We start from the raw sequence: 16059 nt of genomic DNA on the forward strand, positions 1-16059 counted from the left end.
GACGTGAGGGACAATTGCTGTGATGCAATCTTTTTAAACTGGCATCTTCGTCCATTGGGGGCCTGGGAAAGAGCACTCAGGGACCCCGGAAGGGGTCAGTGATGTCATCACAGAAGAGGCTGGGCTGAGGCTTAAGCCAGAAGGTCAAGGGGCCAAGGTTGGAGGGGTGGGGAGGTGGAGTTAAACATGGCAGGGAGAGGGAACAGCAGCACTGTTTGGTGGGGCACACACAATGCCATTCTGGGATTTTATTCCTAGTTTCATCAGCCCAAGCAGCACTCCAGGATCTTGCTTTTAACAGACTTCTTTAAACGTTCTTAGGAGAACTGAAACCGAGCGGGACCCTGTGGGTCCCTCCTGGGTACAAAGCCTTTCTACGTCCCCTGTTTCTAGTTTGTAGGAAGAAGGTTTCAGCCTCTGAGACCTTCCTTGTGTTCCAAAGGGCAGATTCAGTTACTAATTAGGGGAGCGAGGGAATGCAGAAACAAAGGAAAGGCAGTCAAGAAACGATAGCGCAGCTATTAAAGCAGGATCCTGGTTCCTCCTCAAGGGATATACATAACAATACCTTAAGTTCTTCTGTATGGCCCCCACCCAGGTGCAGGGTGGTGACTTCAGGCTGAGCGCAAGATCCCTGAAGCACCGCCCTGTTACCTCACCACCAGCCAATGAGAAGAGAGTCACACAACCTGCAGCCCTCACCCCAAATTTTGCCTATAAAAACCCCGCCTTGGGGACTTCCCTGGTGGCACAGTGGTTAAGAATCCGCCTGCCAATGCAGGGGACATGGGTTCAAGCCCTGATCCAGGAAGAGCCCACATGCCGCCGAACAACTAAGCCTGTGAGCCACAACTACTGAAGCCCGCGCGCCGAGAGCCCATGCTCCGCAACAAAGAGGAGCCATCGCAAATGAGAAGCCGGCGCTCACCACAACTAGAGAAAGCCCCACACACAGCAATGAAGACCCAACACAGCCAAGAAATTTTTAAAAATAAAAACTAAATTTAAAAACTGCCCCAAAAACCATCAAGGAGGTACATGTAAAAGTATGAAATTACAACACTCCCTAACACCATACACAAAAATAAACTCAAAATGGATTAAAGACCTAAATGTAAGGCCAGACACTACCAAACTCTTAGAGGAAAACATAGGCAGAATGCTCTATGACATAAATCACAACAAGATCCTTTTTGACCCACCTCCTAGAGAAATGGAAATAAAAACAAAAATAAACAAATGGGACCTAATGAAATTTCAAAGCTTTTGCACAGCAAAGGAAACCATAAACAAGACCAAAAGACAACCCTCAGAATGGGAGAAAATATTTGCAAATGAAGCAACTGACAAAGGATTAATCTCCAAAATTTACAAGCAGCTCATGCAGCTCAGTAACAAAAAAACAAACAACCCAATCCAAAAATGGGCAGAAGACCTAAATAGACATTTCTCCAAAGAAGATATACAGATTGCTAACAAACACATGAAAGAATCCTCAACATCATTAATCATTAGAGAAATGCAAATCAAAACTACAATGAGATATCATCTCACACTGGTCAGAATGGACATCATCAAAAAATCGACAAACAATAAATGCGGGAGAGGGTGTGGAGAAAAGGGAACACTCTTGCACTGTCGGTGGGAATGTGAATTGATTCAGCCACTATGGAGAACAGTATGGAGGCTCCTTAAAAAGCTAAAAATAGAACTACCATAGAACCCAGCAATCCCACTACTGGGCATATACCCTGAGAAAACCATAATTCAAAAAGAGTCATGTACCAAAATGTTCATTGCAGCTCTATTTATAATAGCCTGGAGATGGAAACAACCTAAGTGTCCATCATTGGATGAATGGATAAAGAAGATGTGGCACATATATACAATGGAATATTACTCAGCCATAAAAAGAAACGAAATTGAGCTATTTGTAATGAGGTGGATAGACCTAGAGTCTGTCATACAGAGTGAAGTAAGTCAGAAAGAGAAAGACAAATACCGTATGCTAACACATATATATGGAATCTAAGAAAAAAAAAAAAGGTCATGAAGAACCTAGAGGTAAGACGGGAATAAAGACACAGACCTACTAGAGCATGGACTTGATGACACGGGGAGGGGGAAGGGTAAGCTGTGACAAAGCGAGAGAGAGACGCATGGACATATATACACTACCAAACGTAAAATAGATAGCTAATGGGAAGCAGCCGCATAGCACAGGGAGATCAGCTCGGTGCTTTGTGACCGCCTGGAGGGGAGGGATAGGGAGGGTGGGAGGGAGGGAGACGCAAGAGGGAAGAGATATGGGAACATATGTATATATATAACTGATTCACTTTGTTGTAAAGCAGAAAATAACACACCATTGTAAAGCAATTATACTCCAATAAAGATGTTAAATAAATAAATTAAATAAAATAAAATCTTGTTCCTACAAAATGCCGTGAAAACAGAACATCCTATACCTAGTTTATTAGAAAGGTCAGATTCTTACCTGGTTTCAGTGGAAAACCATTTGGTTACACTCTTCACCTGTTTTTCCTCAGTTATTACGAGGGGAAGACCAGTCAGTTTTCAGGTTTTATCTAGACATGGAACCACTAGGTGTCAACACGCATGGAGAAGGAACCATTTGCAATACACTTAACTTCCACATACAAATATTTAAAAGTAGCTTTAGAAGCTACTTTTTAGCTTTTCTGTTCTGGACAGAAAAGACAATTTACAAAACTGACCTAGATATTTCAAAACAATACTGAGCAAAAGTAGCCAGATATAATTTTTACTGAGTGCTTCCATTTGTAAGAGTATAAAAACAGACAAAACAATCTGTGGTATTAGAAGTTGGTGGTGGGACTTCCCTGGTGGTCAGTGGTTAAGACTTTGTGCTTCCAATGCAGGGGGCACGGGTTCAATCCCTGGTGGGGGAACTAAGATCCCACATGCTGCGCAGCATGGCCAGAAGAAAAAAAAAAAAAGTTGGTAGTAGTGGCAAGTAGGAACAAGGGGACTTACGGGATTCTAACAACTTTTCTTGATCTGTGCTCTGATTATTGTTCACAATTTCAGTGTCATGTACCGTTATTTTGCCCATTTAGACAGACATGCCATTTCCTCCCTCACATCTTGTGTATTTTCTTCCTCTCCATAACCTCCTTAGAATGGCTATAATTCATTAATGTCTCTCCTCCGTATTCACTCCCCTGCCTGTTCATCTTATATTCTGCAATGGTATATCCTTCACCAATCTATTAAGAATTCTTATTACACAGGAAATTGCATAGTATAGTGTAATGCAAGTTTGTCAGTCAAGTACCTAATAAAATACACACATTTATCTTCCTCATTCCGGGGTGAGAGTGCAGTCACTCCCATTTCTCAGCCTCAGAATTGGACAATCGCTGTTGGGGTGATGCAGGCTGTAACACACACTTTCAGGTCTCTGTATCTTCTTTTAACCTCTTGATATAACTCATTTCCATTCCCCATCTTTTTTCAGAACTGTACTGCCTAATTAGAAAATTATATTCCATATTAAGTGGTAACGTGGAATGAGTACTTTATTCATATTTCTATTAGTTTTACAGTACATGTATTCTGGGCCACACCTTTTCTACAAACATCACAGCCTCCAGAGAGGGTTTATTCTTTGAGTAGCAGCCCTAAAGGGTTCCTATAAAGTTATGATTCACTGAAGATTGTAATTAATACTTGCTAAACATGCAACAAGTATGTGACATGGTATTTGGCAATATATTCTTAGAACCCTGATACCTTATTTAAGGGTAACTTTTCCATTTAAAACTGTCTGTTAACCAGTTAACTAGCTTTCTGTCTGGTTGCTAGCATGGTCTGAAAATCCTGCTGTGTGAACACTTGATAAAATAGCTTTATAAGTTGATTAACATTTGAAAATAAAGATAAAATAGGTTTGTAAAGGTAAACCCAACATATAGTATCAGCATGTGGTATCTTTCTCCTATCCACTTTTTTAAGTGCAAAATAATGGGTCATCTCCTACATGTCTTCCAGGGTGAGTTATGAGAGTTAAATGTTATCATGTTTGCCTCTAGACAAAATTTTAATGAGACACACAAGTAGGAGAAAACCACGTTTAATTGAAAAATAAAGCAATACATCTCAAATAAGACTGTTTAACAACATAAACTGTAATTTGTTGAGGCCTGTAAGTGGTATTCTGAAATTTAGGTAGAGTATCAATACAGTTTCCTCCCTTATCCTGACTCAGCTATATGCACGTTAAAAACAAGGACTGTCTCATGAATTTAAACTGTGTATCTGTAAAGCCAATCCCTATTCCTAATCCACTGACAAAAGGAAGGGAGGTTTTAAACAAACATTTCCATACTGAGGAGCTCCCAGATAAAAGCAAATAAAGTCAATATTTTCCTTACAAAAAAAACTTATGTGAAAGACACACCAGACTATAAATGATATTTAACTAACCCACAAACTTCAAAACACAATTTCATCAAGATGATCTCTACAATTTTCCTTTAAAGAAGTTCTCAAATCCCAGAATGGTTTAACTTGACATACTGGAAGTACTAAATTTTGAAAGAAAGTACTAAAGTTATTGCTTAAACTGGAAAAACCCATGGTAAAAAGTTTTTTTAGAAAAGAGTTTGTTAAACAGCTATTCTTACAATTACACTCATGTAACCGCAGAGAAATGTTCAAGCACATAGTAAACATCACTCTTTCGAATGACACAACCAAGGCATATGTTAACATGTATGGCTTTTTTGGTGATTGTTATTACTACCCATAAATTACTGTTTGACTGAAAAAGGTTTTTACAAAACTCCACTTCCAAAATTAACATTTTTATTAAATCAAGTTAAAAAAATGTTCACTGTAGAAAAGTCAACAAGGATTTTAACAAAATCAAAATATACCTTTTTATACAATATATGTATATATTAGCAGCAAACTACTTCTGAGACTTTCTTTTATGTTCTTTTGAGTTATTTATTTTAAAGAAAGCATCAACAATGTATTAGTATGGAATGTCAGCTAATCCACTCTTCATCTTTTATTCTGTGATTTGGGCCTTCTAGTACAAGTTATTTTATGATTCTCATTAATGAATACTAAGAACAAACCCAGTTTTTGACTAAAATGTAGTGAAACAGAGTGGCTGGTAGAATCCACCTCACTACTATAGTCCCACATTACCTTAAGATAACAAATGAGCACCATATAAACAGGTAATTGTGTAGGTGTGTAAACTCATTTTTAAGGTGTAATAGTAGCCAAGTAGATAACTTAGCATTTGACTGTTACTTTAAAAATTTGGTGACATACAAAATTTTAATCAAATCAGATAAATACTTTGATCCCATATTGCTTGTGCATTTTTAAAATCTTAATAGAAATTCTGTATATAACCTGACAAACTGCATGCATATATGTGTATATACACATACAAAAGTGTATGTATATATGCATATACATCTTTAGATTTGAACAAATTTCTAAACTGAGACGAAGTCAAACCTCTCATTTAAATATATATATAGAATGTAATATCACCAACTGAAAGTTTCTAATAAAAGTTTCATCTTAGCTAATCAGCAATTCTGCTATTGAAAATTCTGAGGCCAAAGAGCTGTAATTCAGCTTACTGTACTTTAGGCTTACAAATTAGTCAGCCAAACAAACAAGATATGAAATTACCAACTGCCCACCAAAGAAATAAATTTTTCTCTTGATATTTCCTTCTAACAGCAAAAAGGAAATATCTATACAATGAGCTTTCACTTTTTAAAGAGTCAAAATTAGTAAAGAAATCTCACTAGTCTTCAAAAATACTAAACATTATATAAATACAATTTTCTTATAATAGTTGAATTCCTCTGCTAGAATCTGTATTTAAAAAAGTTTCCTTTGGATTGTTTCATTTAGCACTTCAAGTCTCCATTCTGCAACTCAAATAACTGGCTCAGATTTGTTAGGTTTATATCAATCTCATCTTTCACAATTTGGTACTCTGTTACCTGTGTACAATAATGTCAATGGGAGGAACTGCACAAAATTTCAAAAGCAAGGAAAAATTCAATATGTAATATAAAAAGATAAGTACAACAGGGATTCCCTTTTCACCATTACATTAATGAAATATAATCCTTTTAATGCTTTTAAAGATAATGTCCTAACTTTTATCTTTTAACTTATCAAGAGAATGAAGTTTTTAGATGGCCCACCTTTTTCAATTAAAAACTAAATCAATAGACTGAATTACTTTTATTAATATGCACATCAAGTTATTGAAACGGTGACTTCATGTAGTTTTCTCCTTAAAGATGGCACTTGCAGGTACAAAGATGCAGAGACGTCTACAGCCTTCAGACGTTTACCTGAAAAGATTCTTCAACAGCAGTTTGATATTGGGTTTCCTCATCTAGCTGAAGATTCTAAAAACAGTAACATTAACATGTCAATAGGAAAAACATACTCAATACTTAGTCCAATACATTACACATCTTGATACACATACATACTTGAAACAGTTTATGTTACACCATATACTTCTTTAAAATATAAGCACTAAATACCTAAACTTTTAATAAAAAAATTCAGTTACAATTATTTAGGAATAATTGATAAATAACAGATGATCAGCAGACAATGAAATTTGAGAATTACAGTGTTTTATGATAAGTTATTAATTGAAAGTAGTATAGTTAAGGGTAACCCACAATCATAAATTTTCTGTCATCTCTAGAAAAGAATGCCAATGTTGGAAGGTATATTTATTTTAAAGAAAATAAGCACTTATTACATTAAGACAGTTGAATTAACATCATCTTAATCATAACATAAAGGTAAAAACTACAGTTCACTCAGTCTGATTATACTACTACTCAACTTGAAAAATTCTATTTCTTTTCAATTATGGTCTATGGACTTGCTTTAAAATAGGCCTCCATTTGACAATCTCAAAACATTAAAATTACATGTTCTTCTGTGGCAAGGTAAAACAGTCTGACAATTAGATCAAAAGCAGTTCACAAAATAAATTTTTGTTTTTCCAAACACATAGTTCTCCAGATGCAGTAACCTTTCTTACACTGAGAATTTAAGAATAACCTATAATTACTTCATAAAACTACTAAAATTATCAGAGTACACTTGAATTTTACATATATTTGAAATATTATTACATATATATTTTTATACAGTGTGACTAAAAAATGTAAATTACACAAAATAAAAAATATATATATCAAGAATGACATAATTTCAACACTGGAGGGCAGAAGAAATGGAAATTCTGTTCATGCCATTCTCAGAATTGCACATGTCTATGCTTATTACATAAACTGGAAAACAAGTATGAACCATTCTTTGTCAGGCTGAATCTTGAATTAGATAAGGTTTTAATTCATTGAAAATGAATAAAATGCAATTTCACAATTAATAAAATGAAAGTCATCTAATTTTTTTTTTTGTAACTATCAAGACACATTTGGGAAGTAGAAATTAACCTCATGCTTTGCTCTGGGGATCCATTTTTATATTATATAACTTCCCTCATGCACTCTGTTAAAGCAGTGAACTAAGGCCAGAATCTGCCATTCAACCTGGCTTTACATAAATAAGCTCCCTCATTTTTAAAAAGAATGTGTCTCACGTGCAGATAAAAGAAATCTATTATGAGTTTAACAAGCTACTTACACTACACAAGAAATACATCCTCCATCTGTCATACCAATTTTACTTTTCTAGCAAGTATAATTTTCCTTAAATCTAGACAGTTTTCATATATATCATCATTTTGTTAATCTGGGGGTTTGCTCTTCCTCTATTAATTATCTCTCTAATATAGAAGGTGGACAGTAAATTCAACTTTTACCACTTCTACAAACCAAAATTCACCTATATTATCATAAAAACAACAGAACTTGCTCTATAACCATCCAGTATGATACATCTTGCCTCAAAACTCAAGTCTAGATTGAAAAAGTTAATTTAACTTCAATATTTAAATGGTATTTTCTTAATCTTGAAAAACTCACTTACCACAAATTCTCCATAATCAAACTGATGCCTTTGATTTAGATGACTAACGAAATTTCTAGTAATCTGGCTAGGATCTCCCCAAGGAAGAGACACACAAATAGGACATGTCTATAAAAAACACAGTATTTCAAATAAAAAATAATGAAAATAACCAAACAACATTATTGAAAGTATTAAAACATGTTACAAAAAAATCTACATGAAAAGCATTTCTAAGGGCCAAATTTCATGACTAGATTATTTCTAGATCAAATTACCTTAGATAAATTACACTAATCCAACACAACACAATAAAAAGAGAGATCTAACATATTCTATTACTTAAATCTGATTATTCTACTGTTTTAACAGCAACACCATATCCAGCCTTAACCAACTGTAATAATAATTACCAGTAACCAGTATGTAATCTCATTAGAGCCACACAATAACTGTGACATAATTATTATTATTAGTTTAATTTCATTTATAAGTAAGATGAAAGCAAAGGAAGCCTTAAATTGTATCCTTAAGGTTTCAAGTGAAGTAAGTACATCTTAAAAAGTGAATGAATTACAGACTGAAATGAAACAAAACAGAACTTTAGTAACTGGACTATAGCCAAAGTTTGTGCTATGTTGAATATAATGCAGAAACAAAAATTCACTAATGCAATATAAAACAAATGAAATCTCTTAAATATGAGATTTTCCCCAGGAGATGTCTTTGGCACTGTATCTGTTTACTTAACAGTAACAGACCCTCTCCTAATGAGCAAAGTAGGGGGAGTATCTCCCTTAGCACTACCCGAGACTTTAAGGGCATACTGGGGCATACTCTTCCACAACTTTTTGTAAAACTGCTAAGAGGTATCCACAATCCTTATTTTATCTTTTGATACATTTTCCTTCTAATTTCTGAAGAAAATATTTACATATCAAAATGGTAAGTATCTCTTCCAGCTCAGTTTCTCCTGTTTGATATACAGTTGAAATTGAAACTCATGCTCCAAATGTGGAGCTGTAGAACCATTAACACAATGTTGGAATCCTGCACTCTGCTCTATTCTCCTTCACTCATCAAAAAAGGTCTCACCACTCTCATACACACCCTCAAAATGGCATCAAAAAGATATGTATGCATCACATGGAGGCTAAACAATACACTACTTAATAACAAAGTGATCACTGAAGAAATCAAAGAGGAAATAAAAAAATACCAAGAAACAAATGACAATGGAGACACGATGACCCAAAACATATGGGAGGCAGCAAAAGCAGTTCTAAGAGGGAAGTTTATAGCAAGACAATCCTACCTTAAGAAACACGAAAAAAAAAAAAAAAGAAACAGGAAACATCTCGAATAAACAACCTAACCTTGTACTTAAAGCAATTAGAGAAAGGAGAACAAAAAAACCCCCAAAGTTAGCAGAAGGATAGAAATCATAAAAATCAGATCAGAAATAAATGAAAAAGAAATGAAGGAAACGATAGCAAAGATCAATAAAACTAAAAGCTGGTTCTTTGAGAAGATAAACAAAATTGATAAACCATTAGCCAGACTCATCAAGAAAAAAAGGGAGAAGACTCAAATCAATAGAATTAGAAATGAAAAAGGAGAAGTAACAACTGACACTGCAAAAATACAAAAGATCATGAGAGATTACTACGAGCAACTCTATGCCAATAAAACAGACAACCTGGAAGAAATGGACAAATTCTTAGAAATGCACAACCTGCCAAGATTGAATCAGGAAGAAATAGAAAATATGAACAGACCAATCACAAGCACTGAAATTGAAACTGTGATTAAAAATCTTCCAACAAACAAAAGCCCAGGACCAGATGGCTTCACAGGCGAATTCTATCAAACATTTAGAGAAGAGCTAACACCTATCCTTCTCAAACTCTTCCAAAATATAGCAGAGGGAGGAACACTCTCAAACTCATTCTACGAGGCCACCATCACCTTGATACCAAAACCAGACAAGGATGTCACAAAGAAAGAAAACTACAGGCCAATATCACTGATGAACACAGATGCAAAAATCCTCAACAAAATACTAGCAAACAGAATCCAACAGCACATTAAAAGGATCATACACCATGATCAAGTGGGGTTACCCCAGGAATGCAAGGATTCTTCAATATATGCAAATCAAACAACGTGATACACCATATTAACAAACTGAAGGAGAAAAACCATATGATCATCTCATTCGATGCAGAGAAAGCTTTCGACAAAATTCAACACCTATTTATGATAAAAACCCTGCAGAGAGTAGGCATAGAGGGAACTTTCCTTAACATAATAAAGGCCATATATGACAAACCCACAGCCAACATCATCCTCAATGGTGAAAAACTGAATGCATTTCCACTAAGATCAGGTACAAGACAAGGTTACCCACTATCACCACTCTTATTCAACATAGTTTTGGAAGTTTTAGCCACAGCAATCAGAGAAGAAAAGGAAATAAAAGGAATCCAAATCGGAAAAGAAGAAGTAAAGCTGCCACTGTTTGCAGATGACATCACACTATACATAGAGAATCCTAAAGATGCTACCAGAAAACTACTAGAGCTTATCAATGAATTTGGTAAAGTAGCAGGATACAAAATTAATGCACAGAAATCTCTTGCATTCCTATACACTAATGATGAAAAATCTGAAAGTGAAATCAAGAAAACACTCCCATTTACCATTGCAACAAAAAGAATAAAATATCTAGGAATAAACCTACCTAAGGAGACGAAAGATCTGTATGCAGAAAATTATAAGACACTGATGAAAGATATTAAGGATGATACAAATAGATGGACAGATATACCATGTTCCTGGATTGGAAGAATCAACATTGTGAAAATGACTACTACCCAAAGCAATCTACAGATTCAATGCAATCCCTATCAAACTACCACTGGCATTTTTCACAGAACTAGAACAAAAAATTCCATAATTTGTATGGAAACACAAAAGACCCCGAATAGCCAAAGCAATCTTGAGAACGAAAAACAGAGCTGGAGGAATCAGGCTCCCTGACTTCAGACTATACTACAAAGCTACAGTAATCAAGACAGTATGGTACTGGCACAAAAACAGAAAGATAGATCAATGGAACAGGATAGAAAGCCCAGAGGTAAACCCACGCACATATGGTCACCTTATCTTTGATAAAGGAGGCAGGAATGTACAGTGGAGAAAGGACAGCCTCTTCAATAAGTGGTGCGGGGAAAACTGGACAGGTACATGTAAAAGTATGAGATGAGATCACTCCCTAACACCATACACAAAAATAAACTCAAAATGGATTAAAGACTTAAATTTAAGGCCAGAAACTATCAAACTCTTAGAGGAAAACATAGGCAGAATGCTCTATGACATAAATCACAGCAAGATCCTTTTTGACCCACCTCCTAGAGAAATGGAAATAAAAACAAAAATAAACAAATGGGACCTAATGAAACTTCAAAGCTTTTGCACAGCAAAGGAAACCATAAATAAGACCAAAAGACAACCCTCAGAATGGGAGAAAGTATTTGCAAATGAAGCAACTGACAAAGGATTAATCTCCAAAATTTATAAGCAGCTCATGCAGCTCAATAACAAAAAAACAACCCAATCCAAAAATGGGCAGAAGACCTAAATAGACATTTCTCCAAAGAAGATATACAGATTGCTAACAAACACATGAAAGAATCCTCAACATCATTAATCATTAGAGAAATGCAAATCAAAACTACAATGAGATATCATCTCACACCAGTCAGAATGGCCATCATCAAAAAATCTGCAAACAATAAATGCGGGAGAGGGTGTGGAGAAAAGGGAACACTCTTGCACTGTCGGTGGGAATGTGAATTGGTACAGCCACTGTGGAGAACAGTATGGAGGTTCCTTAAAAAACTACAAATAGAACTACCATATGACCCAGCAATCCCACTACTGGGCATATACCCTGAGAAAACCATAATTCAAAAAGAGTCATGTACCAAAATGTTCATTGCAGCTCTATTTATAATAGCCTGGAGATGGAAACAACCTAAGTGCCCATCATCAGATGAATGGATAAAGAAGATGTGGCACATATATACAATGGAATATTACTCAGCCATAAAAAGAAACGAAATTGAGCTATTTGTAATAAGGTGGATAGACCTAGAGTCTGTCACACAGAGTGAAGTAAGTCAGAAAGAGAAAGACAAATACCGTATGCTAACACATATATATGGAATTTAAGAAAAAAAAATGTCATGAAGAACCTAGGGGTAAGACAGGAATAAAAACACAGACCTACTAGAGAATGGACTTGAGGATATGGGGAGGGGGAAGGGTAAGCTGGGACGAAGTGAGAGAGTGGCATGGACATATATACACTACCAAACGTAAAATAGATAGCTAGTGGGAAGCAGCCACATAGCACAGGGAGATCAGCTCCGTGCTTTGTGACCGCCTAGAGGGGTGGGATAGGGAGGGTGGGAGGGAGGGAGACGCAAGAGGGAAGAGATATGGGAACATATGTATACATATAACTGATTCACTTTGTTATAAAGCAGAAGTTAACACACCGCTGTAAAGCAATTATACTCCAATAAAGATGTAAAAAAAAAAAGATATGTATGCATCAAAAAGAAAGTATGATTCTTTTCCTTTCTTGCTTTATGCACTCATATACTACATTCTGCAAGGATACAATTTACAATGCTACTGCTTGGTAATGAATCCTCAGTTCACCTTTCCTTATTTCACTCTTTCCAGGCTATTTTCGTACATTACCCTCACAATTAAGCATACGTCTTTTTATAAGTTAGTTACTGGGATTTTAAATATCTCATTTTGCTTCACAGTCATCAATCTTTTGTTGACAAAATATACCTTACTGACAATGCCCCACAAAATTTAAAGTAACCACTTTCCCTTGTACAAATGAAGTGAAATAAATGGGACAGCATACCTTAAACAGAAGACTGTCTTAAACATACATACTTACCACAGGAACTATCTGAAATAGGTGATTACTATTACAGTGATCCAGTAAACGCTGTCTGGTAAAATTTGATTCTTGACACAAGGGACACTTAAAGGTGGGATGCCCAGAAGAACTATAAAACAATTTTAAATGTAGCATACTGAATTTGAAATCATAACGTAAAAATGATGAGCTCCTAGTTTTTGACCAATTTTTATTTCTTTCTTTAAAAGTTATAATTATAGACTAATCAAAGATTGTCTCACTTTTAAAAAACTATGTTTTCAATAAATAATCTACAATAGATATTCCTAAACAATCTCAGTTTACAGTACCCTTAGTGTCTAGGAAATTTTTTCATGGTGCCTCTACAAGAGGCCTAAACAAAAATAATAACAAACCTAGCTGTCTCATTTATTAAAGTAGTTAGATTCAAACAACTTAGTCATTCCTGTAACTAATAGATGTCACTGTATGTCCCTTGAAAATTCTAAATATCCCATGGTGTCCCAGTATGGAAATACCATATCTAGGAAATTAAAACTTTTAAAAGACTTACATCCATATGGTGTATCTTTAATTTATCCTAGTTCTAAGACTCTAACATACAAAATTCATAGGAAAAGTGAAAAACAAAAGCATCAGCCATCAGAATGATCAACATTTCAAAATATTCTGAGGATCAGGCCATCACTGGGTTTTAATATCTCAATTTCAGCAAGGGACAGTTCAGTATTGACAACTCTGCCTAAATTATGCATGGAAGAAATCTGACCACAGTGAAAGAGGAGAGCTACACGCTTCTAATTTAATGTGACCTGTAAAAGCAACTGCATCATTTATCTCTAAACTGCTAACTTATGCATTATGTCTGATGATTTAACTGAATTTAAATTTTTTTAATTTAAAAATCCATTATTACAAAGTGATAGGTATTATTTACTAAAATAATAGAAATTCAAAAGCTTACCTTGTATTCTCTTGATACGTTTCTGTGTTATCAGATGTGGATGTTTCACTCCTATTACTTAAGAGGCATGGGGGGGAGGGGGAGAAGTTAATACTTCAAGTAATAAAGCACAACACAGATTCATTAACTGCTAATGAAGACAACCAGTCTGAATTTGTTTGAAAAGCCTAAACTTCAAATAGGTCTGAACTATGATATAATTATGGCATTAATTACTTTTCAAATAAATTCTGATAAGACTGCTTATGAGGTCCTTTAAAAATTAATTTAGGCATAGTTACAAAAGTATAGAGAATATAGTATTTTGCAGAATTGTCTTAAATCCATAGCATGAACATTTCCCCAGGTCCTTTAGACTTTCAAATTAAGAGACTCCCCTACCTCTACCTGGACTAGTTAGTTTTTGAATGCTGGGGTAGAATCAAGAATTTGTGAACTTCTTGACTTGTAACTAGGATATAGTTTAAGGTTGTAGCATCCAAAATGATGCTACAACTCCTAAATGGAGTAGGTTAAGAAAAAATATTTGAATGTTCATTATGTTTATATTTTCCAAAAAGGAACTAGGCTTTCCAACATTTAATATACAGAATAACTTGATGTCCTCACTGGGACCCCATGCCAGTCATGTGTCTTATGCAGTATCAGAGAAATCCTGAGAGAAAAGTGGGCATTCCATATGAGGACTGTCAGTCATGCATTACAGAATTTCATCAATGTAGTCAATTTTATAAAAACAAGGCCTTTCAATAGCAGAAACATTAAAATAAAAACGAGATAGGTAGTGGACCACAAAACTGTTGTGAAACTTAGAAAACTGACTTTTCATTTTTCTTTTACAAAAGGACAAGCAATACTGTATCATCTACCTAACAGATGTTCTCCAATGACAGTCATTTCCCTTCTGTGAAAATACTGTTGTGTCTCCACACACATTCTCTGCAAGAAAGCTTCCCTGCCCAAATAGGAGACTATTAAACCACTATTTTGCATCTTTTTAGCAGTTATTAATCTGTCTCTGCAGGTAAAGGTGGTATTCTAACAATGTGGAGACTAAAAACTGCTTTTCAAAATAAATTCAAACTACGGAGAGTGCATGTGTTAAAGGGATGTTATGACTTTACCAAAAACAGTATGTCACCTATTTTTTAAAAATCTCATATCTATACATTTAAACTTGGTAACAGATTTTTCTAAACTGTTTTTAAATCTTCCAAATAAAGATAATCATTGGGTTTTGAACATGCCCTAATAAAATATAAAAACTTCCAATTCGTTTGTAAGAACAACTATAACATAATCAGAGACTATGGAAAATTTCAACAAAAGCCCTTTCAATATTTACCAAATGGGACTGAAAAATATAGGAATCTCAACCTATGACATACTCTTCCATTTGGATCTGTATTGTGTGTTGTAGGTATCTTTTCAGCCATGATAGTCATCAGACCAAGTATCAAAGTAAAGTGAATTTAATCGAAATCTTTAAATTACTGTCACTGTATTAAACCAAGATTTTAAGAAATTTTAGAAATCATAGTCAACCACATTGTTTTCAATAAAAACAGTAATAAAACTTTAAGAATGAAAATATTTTATACCATTAAATAAAGCAAACTTATTTTTAAAGTAACTTTTTCATCTTTATCTCACTTAAATTTTGCATGTGTTATGCGTAAAGTATCAGTACTATAAAACACATGCATAGTTTTAAAATAAACACACACATACTCAGAGTACATGCTCAATTTTTTTCACTGGTGGGGTATGCAATCACAAAACTCCTGATTTAAAGCATTTTAATATCAAAGTTAATGCCCTTTTTAAATGTTTTCTCCTTTCCACCTACTTTTACAATTCTCTATTTTCCATTATTATTGTTATCATCATTCTAGTCCTTCCTGATCATCCTGTATCATGCCCAGGGCTATTACTGGGAACCTACTCATTTATTCTAGAAATGTATGAATGAGTTCAACAATAGAAAATCTATTACTGACAACCATACTATCAATTTAAAAAACATATGATCATTTATTTCATCTTATGTAGAAACCATTCACTAAAATTCAACCTCCAGAATGGAAACAAA

General features: G+C 34.8%; 1 protein-coding gene across 1 annotated transcript in view; it reads right to left on the reverse strand.

Moving 5' to 3' along the window:
- Positions 1-4101: 4101 nt before the first annotated feature.
- The window catches only part of RNF138 (ring finger protein 138), a 46153-nt gene continuing 34195 nt past the window's right edge, over positions 4102-16059 (reverse strand). The window contains exons 5-8 of the mRNA XM_067699389.1: positions 13968-14024; positions 13019-13130; positions 8050-8157; positions 4102-6440 (exon numbers count right to left, since the gene is read on the reverse strand). Of these exons, the coding sequence (XP_067555490.1) occupies positions 6372-6440; positions 8050-8157; positions 13019-13130; positions 13968-14024 (346 nt within the window). The 3' untranslated portion in view covers positions 4102-6371. The remainder of the gene's footprint in view (positions 6441-8049; positions 8158-13018; positions 13131-13967; positions 14025-16059) is intronic.

Source organism: Pseudorca crassidens, chromosome 12 (assembly GCF_039906515.1).
Source record: "Pseudorca crassidens isolate mPseCra1 chromosome 12, mPseCra1.hap1, whole genome shotgun sequence".
Lineage (NCBI taxonomy): Eukaryota > Metazoa > Chordata > Mammalia > Artiodactyla > Delphinidae > Pseudorca > Pseudorca crassidens.